The 20,720-nt window shown below is 42.3% G+C and overlaps 1 protein-coding gene across 1 annotated transcript in view; it reads left to right on the forward strand.

Moving 5' to 3' along the window:
- Positions 1-1,306: 1,306 nt before the first annotated feature.
- BBS4 (Bardet-Biedl syndrome 4) overlaps positions 1,307-20,720 on the forward strand; it is a gene marked incomplete at its 5' end in the record, with an annotated part of 24,865 nt that continues 5,451 nt past the window's right edge. The window contains 9 exons of the mRNA XM_009864306.1: positions 1,307-1,358; positions 11,773-11,852; positions 14,327-14,390; positions 14,980-15,091; positions 15,671-15,743; positions 16,767-16,820; positions 17,639-17,766; positions 19,457-19,511; positions 20,452-20,520. Of these exons, the coding sequence (XP_009862608.1) occupies positions 1,307-1,358; positions 11,773-11,852; positions 14,327-14,390; positions 14,980-15,091; positions 15,671-15,743; positions 16,767-16,820; positions 17,639-17,766; positions 19,457-19,511; positions 20,452-20,520 (687 nt within the window). The remainder of the gene's footprint in view (positions 1,359-11,772; positions 11,853-14,326; positions 14,391-14,979; positions 15,092-15,670; positions 15,744-16,766; positions 16,821-17,638; positions 17,767-19,456; positions 19,512-20,451; positions 20,521-20,720) is intronic.

The following is a 20,720-nucleotide window of genomic DNA, read 5'->3' on the forward strand; positions in this document are numbered from 1 at the left end:
CCCGGGTTTTGGTCCGGCGGCAGAATTACCTTTGTTCCCGCCTGTGGGAAAGCTGGGCCCCGCAACTCCATTCCACCTCTTAAGGAAAGTAAATAGCCTTGGAATAAGGAAAAAAAAAATCCTGTCGTGGCTCAATATCAGATTAAAAAGCGACGAGCAGAAAGAAGGAATAAATGCTCTTTTTATTTTTATTTGGGTTTTCTGAGTGGACATTAGTGAAGTCCTGCAGGGATCTGAATCACGCCTACGTTGTTTGGTGTACCCAGAAATTGAAAGCTCGTAGGAAAGTTACTTAGGAAACAGGGGAAGCTGCAGGAAAGTCTTAAAAGGGCTGAGTTACAGGACTTAGAATTGGAATGATGTGTATGGATTAAAAAATAATAATAATTGGAAATTTATTTTTAAAAATGATGGGCTTTGCGCTGGTTGTTGTTGATTAGGAATGAGTGCTTGGTCTTAGGTAATTCTGTGAAAACCTCAACTCGGCTTGTAAGTATTAGAAGAGTGAGTAAAATGTTAGAAATTATTAAGAATCAAAGTTGGTAAGAGCCTTTCCTGTGTAGATCTGGGTTATTTTTCATGTCTCAGGTACTATACTCAGGGTGTTTGATCCTCTCCACCTCCAATAAAAAAGAAGAGTTGAATTAGAAAATGTTCTCAAAAGGTTACAAGGAACAAGGGGAGTCTGGGAGTCTGAGTCTCCACATCAAAAAACCTTTATTAAGGAGAGAGGAGGTGACACAAGTCTCTAAAATCCTGTGTTGTATCTGGGGAAGAGAAGTGAGGGACATCTCCAAGAAACCGGAAGTCAAAAATAAAACACTTCCCTGTGTAATCATGTTTCTCTTCTGCAAAGACTTGACTTCGATACAAAGTAAGAAAGAAGTATAAAATGCATTTCCTTTTCACAGACTGGGTACCCGCTTGTCCACGAGCTCTGGGCAATGTTGGCAGGTCCAGGTTTGTTGCCAATTTTGCGGTGGGACATCGCTGGCCTCATGCGCCTGCGGCCTCTGTTAGTTCCCCTGGAATGACTTGGTTTTAATCGACTCTGAGAAGCCTACAGAATAAGAACGTACTGTTAAATGAGGGGGTTTATTTAATCTACGTGGTGAATAGAAATCTCCATCTAGCTATGGGCAGGGAAGAGCAGCACTTGGCAGGGCAAAGTGTGTCCAGCAGCTATGATGCTATTTTTCTGCGCTCTTTTGGGATGTGCCACTTGCCCATTCTGATTATTTTCTGGAACAGATCTTTTGGAAGCCTTGCCTGGTGTGTTTAATGCTCCTCTTTGCTGTCTTTTCAGGTTTCTTCATTGCCAGTAGCTACAGGACCTCCAAAACTCCATCCTAAAAAAGGTCTGTTAGAAGATATGATTGTTTTTCTTGGGCAGGTTGATTTTCAGATTTTGTTTCTGGTATGTGCAGCTGTCTAGTAAAGAAAGTGTCCCCTAGGAAAAGATGAGACTGTCTAGACTGTGAGCTGCTGAGTACAAGTAATTTTTTCTAGGGTCTCTACAATCAGTAGCTCAGTGGACTCTTGAAAAAAGAGTCACCAACACTTCGGGATTTAAGGCTGCAGGTCCGAGACGGGCGAAGGTTGTGCGAAAGAACTGGTCTGTCTTCATCACCAGTGTGACACAGGGGAGTAACTAGTAAATGAAATCCAGTCACTCGTGGTTCTGGATCTCTTTTTTATGCTGATATAACCCTTGACTCAAAATTTATTGTGGTGAAGAAGAGGAAAAGATAATCTGGCCCTTGACTTCTTTCAATCCATTTTGTGTCTCTTAAGGTAAATTGAGGCATCTCCAGTACCTCACACACCTCGGGTAGTTCTGAAACGAAATGCCTTGGGAGCCTTCGTGCTTTGCCATTTGACTCTGTTGCCTTCAGCAAAAGCTGATTTGTGCCGCCTGATCGTTAATCTCTAGGAAATGAGGGCAGCAAAAAGATTTGTAATAGGGAGTGATTAACAGCGTCTTTTGTGTGTGGGTGTGATGCTGGGGACACGTAAGAGAGGAGGAGAGAGAATGAAGATGATGTTGTATATGCTTTTGTGCAGTTTGGCATCTCTTTCCCAAGATAGATTTTTTGCTTTTTTTTTTTTTAACAGGATTTTCGTAGAATATCTTAATCAAGTATCTCATCCTATTTTAGTTTGGCGAAGGAGAATTAGGGTGAACTTTAAGGAGCCAGGCAAATCTACATTGGTTCCGTTTGAAGAGTGCTGCTAAACTTATTTTAAACTGGCGTTTTTATACACTGAGCAGTAATTTTCATTCACAGCAATTTGCCTTTTTGTATTTTCAGTGTATTTTTAAGTAGGATGCAAGAGAGATAATGAAACCAATGCTAACACAAGCAGATCTATGAAATATAGAGACTGTGTGGTATAATATGGTCTCCTGTGAACAGTTTGGCAAAATTTGTGCCCAAATAGAGCATGTATTGAAATAACTAAGCAAAGTTGTTGTGCAGAAACGTAGATGTGACCAAGTCACAGTGACTTCCTCTTGGCATCGCTTTCCTCCTATGGCTGCTGTACATGGGACAAGAAAATGTGAAAACCTAGAACTTGATTTCATGGCTCTGAAGCAAGAACAGCTTCGAGTTAAGAGGGCGTTCAACATGGCCACCTAGTTGGGAACCTCTACATCTCGCAATCTAAATTAAAAGGGACCGGTGAAAGGCAAACCCGTCACAGTATCTCGTAGCTGCGCTTGGTGACAAGCGTTATTCAGCAGCTGACACATTAGCAGCTAAAGCCATTTGTTATTTCGTCCTTTGCCCCCCGTGGGGAGAGCTCCTCTGAAAATCAATTCCCTTTGTCGCCAAAGCAAGATCCATAACTCATCCCACGTTGATATTTTGTCCCCAAGCGACTGATGGTAGAATAAAGGGAGCTCTGCTTCTTGGAGCAACATGGAGTTACTATCAGCCGAGCGAGATGGGATTTTAATCTCCTGGCTGCATTTTAAATTAATCGGATATTTTCCTAAATGCTTTACTGGTTTTGAATTGAGCTAGGCTGTCTCCCATCTTTCCTCTTTCCTTTTGCCACACAGGCCAATCAAGTCCTCTTAGAGTATCTGACAGTACCGTAGTGGAGAAATGCTTTTACCAGCTTGTATTGTTGGTTTTTAAGGAACGTAAATTGAATTTATTCCTCTTTGTCATGGAAAAAAAAATAATTAAAGAAGTAGTTCTGGGCTGGTGTTCGTGTAATAACAGTTCAGAGGTTAATGGAACAATTTTAAATGCGTTTAGATTTCTGCACAAATATCAGACCTCAGATTTCCTGAGATAGAGTGATGGCTTTTTAATAACAGGTAGAATGCTAAATACATATAAAAATATATACACTGAATATTATATAAATATATATACACTGAATATTATATATACATTAAATAAATAAATACACTGAAGCAAAATAAAGTCAATTTCATGTGAGTCCTGGAAAGAACTTGGGCTAGAAATCTGTTAGACTGTGGAGAAGGAGAATTTGGAATTGTTACCAGCCATCCCTATGTTTACCCAAGGAAGGCTCAGGAAGATAATTTTCAAAGCGAAAACCTTCCCTTTGTGAATTGTAAAAATATTAGCAAAGATTAAGTGTTCTCCCCAGTCCTGGGCATTGGGAGATTTTGTGGATGCTTTATAGGTCTCTTTTTTCATAGAGTTTGAAGCAAGAAATTCTGCCTTGGATTAGCTACAACATTTGGCAGAGCACTTTGCCTTTTGTTTTATTCTGTTTATCAGCCACAAGCTTGGTCTAATGTTCAGTGAGAGGTTTTGGATGATGCAGGCTTTCAGTTAACAAAACATTGGGGGACGTTCAATGAAAAATATCGTATCGATTAAGTAGATTTAAAGGCGATCAAGCTGTATGGCAATTGATGACACTGTACTTTGCATTCTTAACCACGGTAGTTTCTTGTGTTTAACTGAATTTTGAAATGCTCTCGAGCAATGGGTATTTACTTTTGTCCAGCTAAATCTCGTGTCGGTATTTAGCTCAAATACTCGTGGTGCTGCCCTTTTCATGTGGGTGCTCATTCTTCAAGTCAGGAGTTCTAATAAAAATAATAGTTGCGTGTGCTGATTTGATGGGCAGCAAAGCTCGCTTTATTTGGTATTGACTTTGGTTAGGAAGTGCTTGTGATGTTAAGCAATCTCAAAATGTGGCTGTTGGGTAATAAATAACTTTCGGGTTATGCAGAAGTAGGTAAGTGACTTTTATTTTTATCCTGTGAAATGCATCTCTCTCTCTCTCTCTGGGCGGCTCCTGCTCACGCAGATGAACCAGTGGGGATTCTTCCTGCTCCTGCAGATATTTTAAGGGATCCTGAAAGTACTTTAAGGGCTCGAGCACTCCAAAGAGTGGGAACTTTTTAGCGCTGTGAAGAGTCAATTCTGTGCACTTCTAGAGCTGATGATTTCTGAATTCCTGATACATTTTCTTAAATCAATATAAATCCATTCTTTGAGCCAGCTTCAAAAGCTGCCTTTGAACTCGTAAGAGTGAAACTGCCTGAGAAATCCAGATAAAAACAACCCCCTTGAGTTAAATTAATTAATACTGCTAAGTGTGTTGGAAAGATGTTTGTGGAAATGCCATGCTTGTGGGAGAGCAAATGCAGTTCCCGTGTGTCTGTGTACCAGTTTGTTTCCATTTGGCTGTGTGTAGGCCAAGATCTTTTGGCCCATTTGAGCCTACAACCTTCTGGGAAGAAAATGATTTCTAAATAACATAGGCTAGTTGGTAATTACATCAGTTTTATATAATAGAATTTGATATTTTTATCTCTCCGTGATAAGTGGGTAGTAGTGCTGTGTGTGTTTTGTTCAGAATCTGATACAGCTGTTAGTTTTGAATCACGAGATTAAAAAAAATGAATTATCATTCCTGGGTAATTATGTTGTATAATATCCTTCACTTCATCCTCTTCTCCCCAAAATAACAGCCCAGTAATCCCTGCACCACAAAAAAAAGAGTAGTATTTAGGTTTGAATGTGCTAGCACAGCTCTGCCCTCTTGTGTGTGCATTAATATCCGTGACGACGGGAGCAGGGAATCCTTTGCAGGCAGCATTGCAGGTGTGTTTTTCTGTCAAGACTGTAAAATTTTAGTGCTGGCTTTTCAATCAGAAGATTCATAGCTTCAGTTGTAGCTTTTTACATCTTTCGGCAGTCGTTGCTCTACTTCATTTCCTCTCTGTAAAATCTGGATCTGCTTTGTAAGCCTGTTGCAAACTTAATTAGGCAATGAAAAGGGCTGTAGAAGCACCTCCTGTAGAAAGCGAGTATGATCTGAGTGTCTTGATAATTTGATAATTAAGAAACATATTACGCTGGATCGGAATCAGCAACTCAGATGTCTTAATTTTCAGACACTCCAGTTAAAGGAGGTGCACCCCACTGGATGTCAGAATTCGTGTTGTCTGTGCAACTTGAATTCGAGCCTTTGAGTCATTGGTGACATAATTACACGTTGGCTTTAGCCTGGCTTCCCAACATTGTCCCTTTCTCGGGAATGATGGGACTTGCTGAAAAAGGTACAGCTCGCTGAGGGCTTTTTAAATAAAAGATATTTCCGTTATTAACATGCAGCCAGTTGTATTTATCTTTAGCGTTCACATCCCATTGATAAATATCCTGATGCTGCAAGGTCCTTTGTCGTGCTCAGACTGTCTGCTATACGTCCGATTCTGAAGAAAGAATACTTCTTTGGTGGGAAAACCTTTTGTGTTCCTTAGGGCTTGAGGTTTTACTGTTTACTGGGCACTTTACGCTTGTTTACAACAGCACATCCTTGGCCAGAGCGCACCTGCTGCCCATCCCGCTTGCTGGGAGATACTGGCTCTTGTGTCTTTTTGTGATTTTTCCAGCTTTGTAACAGAAATTGGAGGGAGGTTTCTTGTCTCACAAACCGCTTTACAGCATCTTAACAAAGAGGTGCATTCACTCCTTGCAGGGTCTGTCCCCTTTCACAGGCGCTGCAGAAATCCCATTATTTAGTCACTGTTTTATTCCTATTTCTCAACAATTTCATTCACTGTCTGGCTGTGGTTCATTTTTGTATTCATCACTGTTGGAAGCAGGGCACCTGGTGAAAATACTGGTGAGTTCCTCTAATTGCAGATGTGCTCATGTAGTTAAAGACTGTATTGTTATGACATTTGTGCAGTATGGAGGAGTGAAGCCTGCGCAGGCAAATACTTGTCCTGGGAGAGACATCCCACCTGGAAAACTTCATCCTGAGGCAGCAAGTCTGGAAGGACTTTGCGCAGTCAAAACTTGGGGTCTTCTAGTAGGAAATGCCGAGCCATTTGCAAGACTGACTTCTATGTTTTTCGCATATGTGTTCTTCTACGATAATGTTCTTCTTTGGCTGCAGATGAAGTGAGGACAGGTTCCAAGTGTTGCTCCTTAAGGAGTGGGAAGTTTCAAAGACTGTCAGGGCTGGACTCTCCCTGTTAGAATTTTATTTTGCTTTTTAAGAGGAAAGCTTTTGCTTACCAGTGCCTCGTGATGCTTTTAGTTTCCATTTCTGTGTAAAATACCTCATGCTGTAGACAGAAAAAGACTAAAAGCGTATGAATTTAAGCCAAAGGAAGGATTAGACTGGAAATCCCCAAAACTACCGTGCTCCTGATACTGGAATTAATGAGAGGCTGGTTACATAGGTTATTTTGGGAATGCCTGCAGCCAGCGTCACTTCGTTTGCAGGGGAAATATCTTCATCCCTAGTTTTGCTGTGTGAGGAGACAGAGAGTAGTCACGAGTTCATCTCTCCGACCCTCCTGTGCTATTTACAAGTCATCTCCTCCAGCAGCCCTTCGCGATGGTGTGCTCTGCCTCCCGTGTTTCTGAACGGCACTGGCAAACAGACACCCAGAGGAAAAATAAAATTAGACTCAAATCAAACAATATTAGGCTTGAATCACATTTTTTGTGTAGCAGTGATCAGGCTAATGTACTTGAGCTAATGGGTGTAATTCTCCCCTCTTTCACTGAATGGAGTCAGGATTGCAGAGTGATGACTTGCCAGCCTCCTATCACCACGAAGATCTCCCAGTAACCAGACTGGTTCTGCCACTGGGAACTTTGCCCTGGCACTGAGAAGTCCATGGGAGGGTCATGAGTGTATGTTTATTTACAGATCTTCCCACTTTAAGGTTAAACTTGAGTAGCGCATACTAGGAAGACATTTAGATTGGATAATGATATTGAATCATTATGTTGGATAATGTTATTATACTTTTAATTTATATTGAATAATGTAATAGGTGTTTATCTTGTAAATAAAAGCATTTTTAATTGGAGCAACTTGGACCTTTAAAAGTCTTAAGTCAGAAATGTCACTGAAATCTGAGCTAGTAAGTCCCAAGATTTATGCAGTGTAAAATAACGAAAAATGCCCCCCCCTTTTTTTTTTTTTACTTTGCCCTAGCATAATATACGTCAGATTTAACATTGAATTTTCAGCTCTTCCATTTGGCTAATTTTCCTGCAGGGGGAGGCGTAGAGTCAGGAATGTTGCTTTTTTTGTCTAAACCTGCTGCTGTTTTTCAGTCTCCTGCCAGTTTTCTCTGCGTATGGAGAAGCTATTAATACTCGATCGTAAGATCGCAGCTATGAATTGCACCTTTCTCACCAGGACCAGAACTGTGTCTGATGAGTTTTATTAACCCCAGCTGACTGTAAATAACGAGGAACCCTACGGGTTTATTGTTTGATTTAAAGGCATTCCCACAGCAATTTGCAAAAGGGAAAACAGGGGGAAGGGGATTAAGCAGAGGTTGGCTCTCCTTTTTTATGTTGTTTATATCTGTTTTATAGCTATTTGTGTACATGAACACCTATATTGCCACGTATGTCTGCGTGCAGCAAATGCGCCCTTCTCTGGGTGTTGGCTTTTGGAGTTGTTTTTCATCATTACCGAGTTCCGAATACGTTCTGTCTCCCTTTTCAAACTCCAGGGTTGGATCTGGGCGTAGGAAGACTGATGTTCCTGTGCTAGTTCTCCTTCAAAGCTGTAATGTATTTATATTGCTACAGCCTCAATAAAAGCCTTCAAGTGTCTGAGTAAGGAAGAGGATTTCTGGTAAAATTTGCCTGTCTACCAGCCTAGCTAGGGATTTGCAGCATGTTCCTCTGAAATCAAGGTAGTCTGTTATTTTTAAATCTAAACCCCTTGATATTAGAGCTCTAAAAACAATTTCCATCCATTATTAGTGCCTTATTTTGGAAAATACAATGGTGTGTTGTTTTCTAGTAGCTGTTTGAGCTTGTATGTTATTATTTTACTATTATTTTTGTTTAGAAGATACTCATTGCCTCTCTGCTGCCAGTTTATTAATTTTGAAAAATACCTGTGTGTTTGAACACTGTTTTACAACACGCAGTTTTCCTTTAGAATTTGGAAAGGGACAGCCAGGATCCAAATTAGGCCTTTTGGATAATCTTTCTCATGTACTTGGTACCTACCACAGTGCATCCAGGCTCATGAGACTGTTTCAGAATGAAAATAATTTAAAATGCTTGGGTTATATTACATTTCTGAAGATTTTTCTGTCCTCTCTTTGTGCTGTATGTTACGTGTCGTTTAGGTGATTGTGGATTTTGGTTTGATAACAGGTTGTCTTTGTCTTATTGAATCTTTTCCTTCTCTGCTTCTCTTCCACGCTCTTGCACATTTTGCTGCAGGTTGGGGAGTGAACAGGGTGGAAGAAGGGTTGAGTTCTGATCTGTTTTTTGTTAAGGGTTTTTTTCAGTCTGAGGAGACTCAAATGTGTTCTTGAGTTCCTTCCTAGGGAGGTTTGCACAAAAAGGAATAACTGATTTTTTAATTTTTTTTCCCCAGTCCTTTGAGAGAATCTGTAAGGAGGATGACTAAAGGGAAGAGTGATGATAGCACAACACAGATACAAGCCTGATGATCTTACTCAGCTTCTGTGGGGGTCTCTGCTCCGGTGGCTTCTTTAAAGGAGCGTTGTCACAAAGCAAAATCACATTGCTGGAAGTGGGTTGTGCAATCAATCACTAGCCATGGAGAAAGTGGGGGATCAGATGGATTCCCTTCTGAATTCAATCAAAACATAGTTCAAAGAAACCGGTGTGTCTCTTGGCAGAGATATTTAAGCATATTTTTGGTGCCTGGCAGCCTGTCGCAGTTGCTTAATGAGACCAGGCTTTTGTAATCTGAAAAAAGTGAGGCCAAAAGGTGCTTATGCAAATTATAAACTCTTCTCACTGTAGATACCAAGTTTTGGGATAATTGCATTTTCTTAGGCTGACCCTCAAACACATCGATTTATAGAAAATAATGGCTTTTTTTCTTCCTTTTTTTTTGCTACTAGAGTGGTATAAACTGCTCTTTTCTAACCTGTAGTCTCTGCATCCCTGCAGCGCCAAGATTATTTGCGAGGTCTCTGCGAAAGGTGACAAAGCAAAGCGTGTCTTCATACAATCCACAGAGAAATTTCTGAAAGTCCATATATTGAAGAAGGTGGAAAATTCCAATGTGGACAGCCTGAGGAACTTGATAAATGTGCTCAGTTCCTCCTGGCGAGGCCAAATTCATCGGCCTTTCCCCATGCCGGAACCCTCTGAGCGACCGGTTGCGGCAGTATGTGTTCCCAAGCTCCAATTAGTGTGAGATTGCAAATCAATATGTGCCATATGGAGCCTCTGCTGAATATAGAGCCTGGTAATAATCCTTTGCTCCCCACAGCCCTTTTTGTGGGGGGATCAGACGTGTTCCTGTGTCAAACTTTTTCTCACAGTTTCAAAGTTCTTCCTCACTTTTCAGGCCTCTGTAGGATCCACACCAGGTTTAATTCGTGGTGTTTATGTTGGATTTCCTCTGAGAAAGGATCAAACTGTTCACATGTGCTTTCTGGAATAGACTCGGGGAATTCTTCTATGAAACTTTGTTTTGTATTCAGGTGTAAGATTCACTTATATCTATGAATTAATCTAGACATCTTTTCCCGAAAGGCACCAGAAATGTTTGCCTTTTTTCAATTTGCTTGCCTTGGAAAAAGCAAAGAAAACAGGAGAGTGATGTCCCCTCTAACATAATTTAGTCTTTCCCATCTTGGCTGGCAGCACACCCCAGCCAGGCTCGCTTTGCTGTAGATTTTAGCATTTGATGGTGCTGTCTTTTTACTTGTAATAACATACACAAGGAGGTAATTACCAGTCTGTTAATGAATTGAGCAACCCCTCAAGGGGCTTCAGGACAGCATCCCTCCAGACTATTTATGAAATAGTGTTTTTTCAATCAATTTGTAGTGATTTAGGCAGTCTCTTAACTTTGCCCTTCATGCTTTTGCTGTAAAAAGGATGAATGGAGAGCATGAAGTCATCAGAAATGAATTAATCTGATCTGGGAACACGCATATTAAAATGCCTTGCTTAAAAAAATCCAGATATTACACTACACAGCAGAATTTGGGAACATTTGGGTCCCTTCTCTGTGCATTTCTGTAAGCTTAGCTTGTTTGGATTACTTTTTTGTTTGGATTGTGATGTTTCTGTTTGTTTTTACGGTAGTTGAACCTTCTTTATAAGGTATTTGACCTTAAATTGCTGGTGTGCGTGCTTAAATCTCAGCTCTAGTACAAATTTAAGGAACAAAACTAGAATGACTTTACATGATTTTTCCCAACTTCAACAGCTAAAGAAATTCTAGTTGGTTTTGAGTGCTTGCTCAGTGAGAATTGTGGGGGGAGCCCAATGTGCTCAAGAGATGTGTTCGCTGTGTGCCACAGGTGTCGTCCTCACGTGAGTAAAGCTTGGCGTTTCTAAAAGCTCATAACACTTTCCGCAGGGCTGGGAGAAGGTGACTGGGTGCCGGATCGCCCAGCTCCTGGGACGCTCCTCGCCTTGCTTTGCTGCTGTCATAATATTGACTTGCAAACATAGAGCTTTTTTTTTTTACTAGTTTCTATGGTTACCTCTCAGCTACCCACATCAGAACTGTGGGAAGGAGTAACAGGCGATACATTTCAAGCCTTAATGAAATGCACAGCGGCGTGTTAAACTTTTAAACCCGATGTGAATATCGCTAAGCAACATCCATTCGTGATTTGCCATAATTACTGCTGCAAGCTCCTTTACGATTGAAATGCTGGAGCACAAGTCTTTCTCCTCCACTGCATCAAATATGTTTCTCTGGGAGTAGCTTCATGGTGTCTCAGATCTGTGATGTTTCGTAGTCCCTTCACAGTTTCAAAGAACTAAGTTTGACCTCTTGAAATTATTTGCATCTTCAAACCAGCAACATCTCCAAAATCTCATTTTGTGCGTATCACCCATTTCCTTCTCATTCACTCCCAGATATTTATTTTGAAGACCTTCGATTAGCTCCAAAATGTGAATCCGACTAATTTCCTCCAAGCTGCTTCTTGTGTATTTGGAAGAACCGATTCTGCCAAACCAGCATTAGTGTTGAATTAAAATGTGTGCATAGTTGGTGCTTGCTCTAGAAGGAGCTGACACCTCAACTCTTCTGTGTTTTCTGCTAAGAGGTCTTATTTAGTTTCTGTCTTGAACAATACATTTCATCCATCAGTTTGAAAAGCAAAATAAAACCGGGCACGGCTTATACCTCCGGGCGTCCAAGTCAAGTGCAATTGCAATTGCAGTTCTTGAATTAGTTGTGCTTGCAGAATGTGTGGTTCAGAATATTTGTGCTGTGCCCAGGTTCTGTGCCGATCAGCCTGATTTCCTGTGTTCTGTTAATATTTCACATTCACAGCACCGGATTTACCGATCCTGGAGGGGAAAAACTGGTTGATCTATCTGCTCTACGTTCGCAGGGACTATGAAGAGTGTAAGGTAAGAGCTGCTTTCAGGACTTTGTATTAGGGAACATTTTGCTCACATTAGGAAAAAATGGTTTTCATACCAGTTTTCAAACCACCCTCTTTCCTGACTTCTTTTGAATAAGCAGACCAAGAGAAAATACAATTCAAGTATCTTTGACGTTATGAAGTCCTTGGCTACCTTCAGGATCCATGTGTGCAGTTCTCTGGTGCAAACTGTGAGCTCAGCATGTCTTTGGGTTTGGACAAATGGAAAGAATTGCAAACCTCTCTTGTTCCAGGTGATGACTAGTGTCTTCCAAACTGATAATGATGTAAAAACTCTTGATGGTACTACAGAGATGCTATGAAGAACACTTCAGTTGAGGAAAACATTGCTAGCAAGTTGGGGAAAAAAAAAAAAGTCTTGGGTATCTTTGAACAAGATTCTTTCGTTTTACACATGATACGTTGCACCCTTTATTTTCTTCTGTGTTTGGTGGGTGGCTTGGAAGTGGTTGGTTGTTTGGCATTATAATGGTAAGTGGACTGAGGAAATGGCAAATCTATTCTTAAATGGTGTTTTTTCTGGATAAAATGAGCACAAGCGATCAAAGATGACTTGCCAGCGGGCAGGAAGGGGAGAATAAGAGTCAACTTTTTGTTTCTGGCCAGTGCAAAGAAGATCTGAAAAGACTTCTCAGAAACACTGAGGTTGGTCAGGACTTGTCTCTTTCCACTGGAGAACTCCTGGGAGTGCTTAGGAAAGTACCATGCTGGAGGACATTCATTTAGCTCTTAATTAACAGAGCTGGAGGTTTGTGTTATCAGCAGAGTGATTTGCTCTCCGATCTTGGCTTAAATAGATAGAAACAAAAGCACAGAAAAGACCTGGGGCTCAGGAAAAGAGAAAATAACCACGTGGATGATATAATGGCAACATTGACTTCACACTTTCCTAAGTTGTGGAAGCAAGCAGAATATGGGGAAAAAAAGTTGAGAGAAGACTTCATCTTCTCTCCTCTTGCCCTGATGTGGTGGATGTGTGCTCAGAGGCCTGGATTAGTCCCAAAGAAGATGGGAACCTTGGCTTGCCAGGATACTTCATCACTCACTGAGGAGTGATTGGCATGTCCAAAAGGTGATTCAGCTCTTTGCTTGGCTCTCGCTCTTTGCGTGCAAAACTAATAAACTGTTTTCTGCTTGCAGTGTCAATTCCAGCCCCGCCCCCTAACTTTTTCACTGCAGAAATCTTCTGCTCCTGTTATGTGTGAGGAAGGAATTAAGATTACCAGATGCTTTTAAATTAATTAAAATCGTTCACACTGGTTGGTCTCCTGCCAATATGTCTAAATTCTGTCGGCGAGTTATATAAACTTGGGAGGAAGCACTGGGATTACAGATTGTATTTCTCAGCTCAAGGCTTTTTGCTATGGGATTTTTTAGGGCTTAGAGAATTAATCAGATCTCTGTACAAGATAGCTCTCTATTGCCCTCTTGCTCTAAGAAACTGGTTTTATGTAGATGGAGCAACAGTGTCCAAATTCGGGAGGTGCTTTGTTACTTCTAAGCTGAATGTCCTGTAATAGTGTAATTTTTGTAAAGAGTATAATACAGAAATATTAGCAGATACAGATGAGGGGAAGAGCAGCCTAGACTGCTACTTCCTTTTCCTACCTCTCTTTGGTTTTCTTTTTATGCTTGAGGATTCTCAGGCATAACCCTCCTTGCCTTCACTCTGCTCTCCTTCTATGTGCTATATTTGAGGTTCCATTTTCCTCCTTGTTTTCAGGTCCTTCTTGGTTCTTCTTCAGTCCTTTGTCTTGGAGGCAGAGGAGGCTGATATTGATCAAGTGTCAGATTAGCACCAGGTTATTGGTAGTCCAGAAATCTTTCTTAGTCTCTTTTACTTCTGAACAAAAGAGGAGTCTCAGGGCAGAAATGATGGTCTTGGGTTTTAGCTGCAGTGCTCAGCCTCCCAAAGGTCACTCTTTTGGACCTGTTTTATGATTTCAGGTTGTGTGTGACTGCTAAATATAGCCAAACTGCACATCACACTGTAAGTTGCAGGAATGCAGCCAGCAAGAATATACATTTTCATCAGTTTGGGGTTTTTTTCCTCCTTCCTTTTCCCATGTACCATTCATTTGTTCATTTGGCTTCTGTTGACTCGGCTGTGTTCAGTTTATATCTTCACAAATGGCCTAGAGTAGATACCCTTATCAGCAGAGGGTGCTTTGGGGCGTTTTCCACAGGTAATATCTAATTATCTCTTGGTAATAGGAATGAACAGAGAAATACTAAAAGGGCTACAGTATTACTGGCATGCTGCTCTTGACACACAGCCATGGGCTTGCACTCTTCTGCACGCTCTTGTAGTTGTCCCAGTGTTTATTTTATGTGTGGTTTAGTAGTCGTGGTAGTATTGGCTTGACTTTGGACTTGATGATCTTAGACATATTTTCTAACCTTAATGATTCTATGACTCTGTGCACTTTGTTGTTTCAGGCTGTCATCAAAGAGCAGCTCCAGGAGTCTCACGGGCTGTGTGAATATGCAGTCTACGTTCAAGGTATGTCGCAGGTGGCGGATTCAATTTTCTGTTTTCTCCGTATCATTGGGTTTGTCATTGATTCCTCTGACCTTCAATATGTTGGTGTGTGCTTGGGTTGCGTGCTTCGTTGTATTACGGACATGTGCTTTCTATTAGAGCTCCCTGCCTCAGGTGATTGTTGCCTTAATCTTTGCTTTCAGAATGGTCTTTCTCTTCTTGTCCTGCCATCTGTCCCCTAAAAAATGTGCTCCAAAACTTGCTGTTGCAATTTGAAGGTGGGCGACAGCTGAGATTTGTTGGCCAAGGACATGCTGCAGCCTGTAGAAGCTGGGGAGGGGAAAAATCTGGACTGCATCTGAACGAGCAATTGGCTAGGGTTTAAAGCTGCCTTTATTCTGAAAAACAGTGATTTTTCCGGGCAGGCACGATCCCTTTGCACGTGTCGTCATTCTGCCCTCAGCCACAGCTTCTGCCTGAGGTTGCTGCAGGAGGGGCAAGGACCAAATGAGTGTTGTTATGATATATCTGCACTTCCCCTTCTTTCCCTGCTGTTGGAGAGGCACATTTTTCCTGCAGATAATGGACTAATTTGCCTGTTGTCTTACAGCTTTGATATTTCGCTTGGAGGGGAAAATTCAAGAATCTCTTGAACTTTTTCAGACGTGTTCCATTCTGAACCCTCGAAGTGCCGACAACCTCAAGCAGGTGGCACGATCGCTGTGAGTGGTGGTTTATTGTTTGTCTTTGATGTGCCTACCCAGGACCTTCCGTGTTTTGTTTTTCTCCCAGGCATCAAGCAAAATCCCAGGCTGCTTAATTCCAAACGTGTCTTCCTCCTTATCAGCACTTCAGTTGGCTTTCAGAAATGTGGGCCTGCCCTTAAAAGCAGAATCTCTGTTATCTGCCTGGCTGCTCTCATATTTTCTTTGTGCTTAAAGCCAGAGCGGTAACACACTGATTTCTAGGTCCAGAGCAAAGGGTGTTGTCCTGAGCTGTGTAAACTTGCTCTGCAGCCCCCTTGTTGGTCTCTGAATGTCCGGTTAGATCACCTGGCTTTTTGCTTTGAGACCAAGGCAGATTGCACAGCCCGTGAATTCATTTCTTGCATCTCCAGGAACATCAGGGAGTGCCCCAGCATCTTACAGGATAGATGACCTTGCCCTTGAAAGCTTGTAAACTTCTCGGGACTTCTCACGCACGTCCCTGGGGAAACTAGCAAATAGCGTTGTTTCTCACCGGACAAGGTGATAGCAGGGTTTCAAAGCAAGAGAAAAATCAAAATTGAAATGCTTTTGCAGGTTTCTTTTGGGGAAGCACAAGGCAGCTATTGAAGTGTACAATGAAGCAGCTAAACTGGACGAAAAGGACTGGGTAAGCGTTCGGGCGAGTTACAGGTTGCTGTAGTGTGCCAATGTGTGTGCAGTTTGATGAGGAAAGCTGCAAACTTGTCCCAAGCGGAGGTGAACTGGCACTGCCTGCAGCCTGAGTGGACTTGGAGCTGCAGGGTGGAGAGGCGTTGCAATTTAGTGCAGGCTCATGAGCATGGGTGAGTCTCTGCGGCATCTGAGTTGGATCAGAGGAGCAAGGCATCGTTTTTCCCTGCAAAAATCCCACACCTTGTCTGGGGGCACAGAGTAACCAGGAGTTCCTGATTCCTTACTCTTCTCTGCAGTTGGAGGAAAAGACCATTCTAATGGGGAAATAACAGTTTCCTTTTAAAGGTCAAGGCTGTCTAAACTGATGAAGCAGTGAAATGCTCACCAGAATAGAAACAAGGAACTGGTGGACCTTGTTGTTCAGCTCCCTGAGATGGGCCGGGGTGGGGAAGGTGGCAGGTTGCCTGTCTGTTAAACTGTTGGTAATGAATTGGAGGGGGGATTTTTTCCTACATGGTCTTCCTATTCTGTTGTAAAATTGTTTAAGATGCCAGAGGGGTATCAGCCCTTCTGGTGCTCAGCTTTCATTTGGGAAAATTAGGCACGTCTTCAAATTTTGTCCAGCTGGGTGCAGCATTGTGCATATCCTAGTGACTGCAGAGCCAGATGGAAAGCAGCTTACCTAGCTTCAGAGATCTTGCTGGAAACTGAGGCACATCTCAGGGAAGAAACCATCCTTTGCTCCTCCTTCTCTGAAGAAACCATTCCTATTTCTGTGGTTTTGTCTCAGTGGCCTGTAGTCTTTTGTGTACAACCACACTTAAGCTCTGCAGATTCCTGAAGTAACCTGAATTCACAGGTTCACTTGACCTACAAAGCAAAAAGGGAGTAGCACAGGGGTCTCCCCAGCTAGGTCAGTGGTGATGGTTATCACTGATGATGTAGAATGTATTATTTCATAGCCTGTGCTGATTTGGTTTTGTCTGTGGTTTGTTGTTGGCTTTTTTTTTTTGTACAGGAGATCAGCCACAACCTGGGTGTGTGCTACATGTACCTGAAGCACTTCAACAAGGTAATGCAAGTGCTCGTCTTCTCTGCCCGACAAATGGGAAGCAAAGTTCCCAGCTATTTCACTTTCCTTGGTAGTTTGAAGTGGATCAGTTGCAGTGATAGGTATCAAGGAAGTTTTTTACTTTAGCATTTGTTTCTGGGAGGAAAAGTGCCCCTTGGGTCTGGCAGGATTCAGAGAGAAGAGTCGTGGGGTTGGTTTGCTGGAGATGCAGCAGGCACCTTTTTTTTCTTCCGTGGAAAGGATTTGCTCCTGTATCTGAAGCTCCTTTTGCACTGAGCCTGGAGCAAAGGTCGTGAAAGAGCATAGCTGCAGTGAGGGCAGCACAAAGTTTATTAGCTTAGTAGCTAATAAAGAACTTCTTGGAAGCTTGCAATGGAGTTTTGTGCCCAGGTCTGAGCATGCCATTCCCAGCTCGTCACTTAACTCTCCCCTCTGTGCTCAGCTGTAAGGTACTCGTTAACCTAGCAGATCTGGAGCTTCTCTCCAACCAAACACAAATACAGGAGTAGGCCTATGGTCTTCTCCTCCTTGGGAGGTCATCACTTCTTGGCTTGGCTTGAAGCATGCTGCATTGCCTTTTCTGCCCTAAAAGTTGCCTCTTCCTGTCCCTAAAAGCACGCAGCTCTTGACACGGGACTTACTTCAACAACGAGCTGAGCTGGGTTTTGCTAGCAGGGTTCTCCAAGCTTGGGAAGGTGCCAGCAGTTCTCTACTGCTAGCTGCCTGGGATTGCTCATGGGCTGTTGCTTCACGGAGGTCTCTGAAATTGCTTATTTTTAATTAATTTTGTATTTTGTTCTCTGTGTTTGTGTGGTCAGGCACGGGACCAGCTCAATAATGCCCTGGAGCTCAACAGACATGATCTGACTTACATGATGCTGGGGAAAATTCACCTCATGGAGGGCGAGATGGATAAAGCCATTGAAGTCTATAAGAAAGCCGTAGAGTAAGAATATATCCTTTTTTCTCTCTGCCCACGTCCCATCCTACACCAGGAGACATTTGGTTCGTGTCCTGAATCTGAGTCGAGGCTGTGATTAAAAAGCTAATGGTAATTATAGTGTCTCTGTGCAAAGCTGCTGCTTTCAAGCTCTTCATCTGTCTCTGCTCTCAGCTGTAGTCCTCCTCCTGCTGACAGTGTGTTGAGGAAGAAGGTAGCTGTTTGAAGGCCTGCCAAAAAACAAAAAATAGTGGATAAACAAATGGATGGAGATGCCTAGGAGCAAGCCTGCCCAAAACCGACTTCATAAATCCTGGAGGTTTATCTACCGAGAAGATCTAACCCCGGTGGCTCTCTAACCCTGCTCGTCTGTCAAAAATCAGTTGCGGGGCTTCACATGCTGTTTTCACTCAGAGTGATTTGTGTCTGAGAGTGTGTGAGTAGACAGGCTGGAGATGGGTTGGTGCATGGCGAGTTTCTCCCGCTCTGGCACCGTATTTCAGTACCAGTCTCTCTTGTTTTAGGGCATTCCTCAGCTTCTAGTTTAGCAGTGCTTTTAAACTGGAGTTCTTGGCAGCTGTCTGACAGTATATTGGGCTGGAGAGACATTTGGACTAATCTATTGTGTTTATTACATAAATCCTTGCTAAGCACCTTACCAGATTTATATATCTTATCTCTGTGCTTCCCTGTCCTACCTTCCTCCTCACTCTTTTTTTTTTTTTATTATTTTTCTTTTCTGTTCACATCTGCCTGTTGCATTTTGCCTGTTGTTCCCTGCTGTGGGATAGCCTTTCATCACTCCGTGGTTATATACCATCAGGCACAGGTGGTGGTTTTGTTCTTTTGAGATGTAAATGTGCCAGCTTGCATGTTGGATTTCTTAAATCTTGATAGCAAGGAGTTGAAAACTTAATGTAAGTGAGGCCACAAATACAGGGTCTCTTTCTGCTTTTTTATTGTTCTTTTCATCCTACTTAGGTCTTCAAAAGCTACAGGGAAAGGGGATGCATTTAAAAGGGTTCACAGCATTGCTGTGTGATCCTAGTACTAGCAGTGAAGGATCAGGAGTTGCATACAGTAATTGAAAATACAATTTTTTCAAGCTTTTCAATGCTGAATGGAGCGATGTGTATGGCCAGGTCGCGCCTGTCTGAGCACTCTGCTCCGTGGGCTGCAGGGCAGCACAAAGCTGTGGTGAGCAGTCCGCAGCCGGCCTGTGAAATCAGGTTTGTAATCTTTTTAGAGGGCGAATTGCAAGATGGATGATGAGCGTGTGGAGGAGCCATCAGGAATGCTGAGGACTGCCTCTCCTACGCGACCCCAAGAAGCTTGGGCTGGATTTACAAGGTGGTTTATGGGAGATGATGGAAAATCTCATTTTGTATTTTGAGGTCACTGATGCAGGCTTACTTCGAAGCTTAGCAAAACCACATTATCTTATTATGCATCCAGATCTATTCCACAGAGCTGCCTTGACTTCCCATTTGTATCTACGAGACATTTTGCAAGCTTAGGTGTGATATTGTTCAAAGGAGGTCCCCTCCAATTGTTCTAATCATTGCATGTAATAGTAACAGTTAATTTCCTGGAGTGCTGCTAGTGTAACGTAGCTTTGTAACTCCCATGTTCTGTTTTTTACCTTGTCCTAGAAGGGCTAGTAAAGCAACTTGGCTCTCTGGCTTTTGTATTGCAGGTTTTCTCCAGAAAACACAGACCTCCTTACAACACTGGGGTTACTTTACTTGCAGGTAATGAAGGCTGTTAGCTATGACATGAACTTATTTTCAAAATGACCAAGGGATTTTATTTTTTTAAATAGAGTTAGTTTCTATCCACCTTTCAATGATTTGCCTATACTTCCTTAAAGACTGCCTAACATGACAGAGCTTGCTTTTCGCTATGTTCTTTTCCCCCTCTGCTGCTGAAAGCAAGTTGATCTCCTGGACCTGAGCCAGAGCAGGAATTCTGTTTGGCAACTGCCCTAATTCTGTTACAAATCCTCCAAGTATAACAAAACATGACTAGTCATTACCTTGTTTCTGGAGTGAGAGTCATGCAAGTTATTCTACGAAAAACAGCCATGAAATTCTGTAGCGTTAATGCACCATGGAAGAAAATCGGAATCAATTTGAATGACAAAGGCATGCTTATCACTTGGGTCTGTAAAATGCATGGGACAGACCTCCTGATTATTTCAAAATTTAGCTTCTCAAGGAGTGAACAAGCAAAGCAGAACAGGCGGTTGTGCCTAAAAGGGGTGATGGGCTAGATGTCTCTTGATATGGACTCATTTTAAAGACGCTCCTACAGCTTTCCCTGTTGCTAGTCATTACAGAAGGCACTGGACTCTGATGCATCAAAAGGACAGAGTGACAGATGGGCTTCTCATCTATTTTTGTGACAAAAAGACACTGGTGTCCAGAATTTTATCCTGTTTGGACTGGCATAACTCAACTGAAAATGTAGAATTTAGGTGATTCTAAGTGGTTGCGTGCTTATATGCAGACAACGGTCATGCCCACGAGCACTTGCTGTCTGTTGGAAGACAAGAGAAAACTTTCTCACGTTAAAAGAGTGCCCTGGGGAGTGAGAAAGTTGTGGTGAAATCCTAATGCCCAAAAAGCATTTTTCTCCTTCTTAACCCACCTTATTCCTGAATTTCTGATGCTTCTTTGCTTCTTTTCCCAGCTTGGGGACTACCAGAAGGCTTTCGAACACCTCGGAAATGCACTTACTTATGACCCAGGCAACTACAAGGTATTGTGAGGTGTGGAAATGAGCCAGCTGCACGATCATGCACCGTCTCTTAAAGCTAATCGCAATGTCGGAGCTTTGCCATCTACATCCAGGGTCTTAGCCTGGAGAGGCCGAAACGAATCATGTCCAGAAAGCCTTCTCTGAAATACATTTCTGGGACCTTTCCCTGAGTAGGGAGTTGGATGTGTGTGGAGGTAGGG

Source organism: Apaloderma vittatum, unplaced genomic scaffold (genome assembly GCF_000703405.1).
Source record: "Apaloderma vittatum isolate BGI_N311 unplaced genomic scaffold, ASM70340v1 scaffold37772, whole genome shotgun sequence".
NCBI classification, from domain to species: domain Eukaryota; kingdom Metazoa; phylum Chordata; class Aves; order Trogoniformes; family Trogonidae; genus Apaloderma; species Apaloderma vittatum.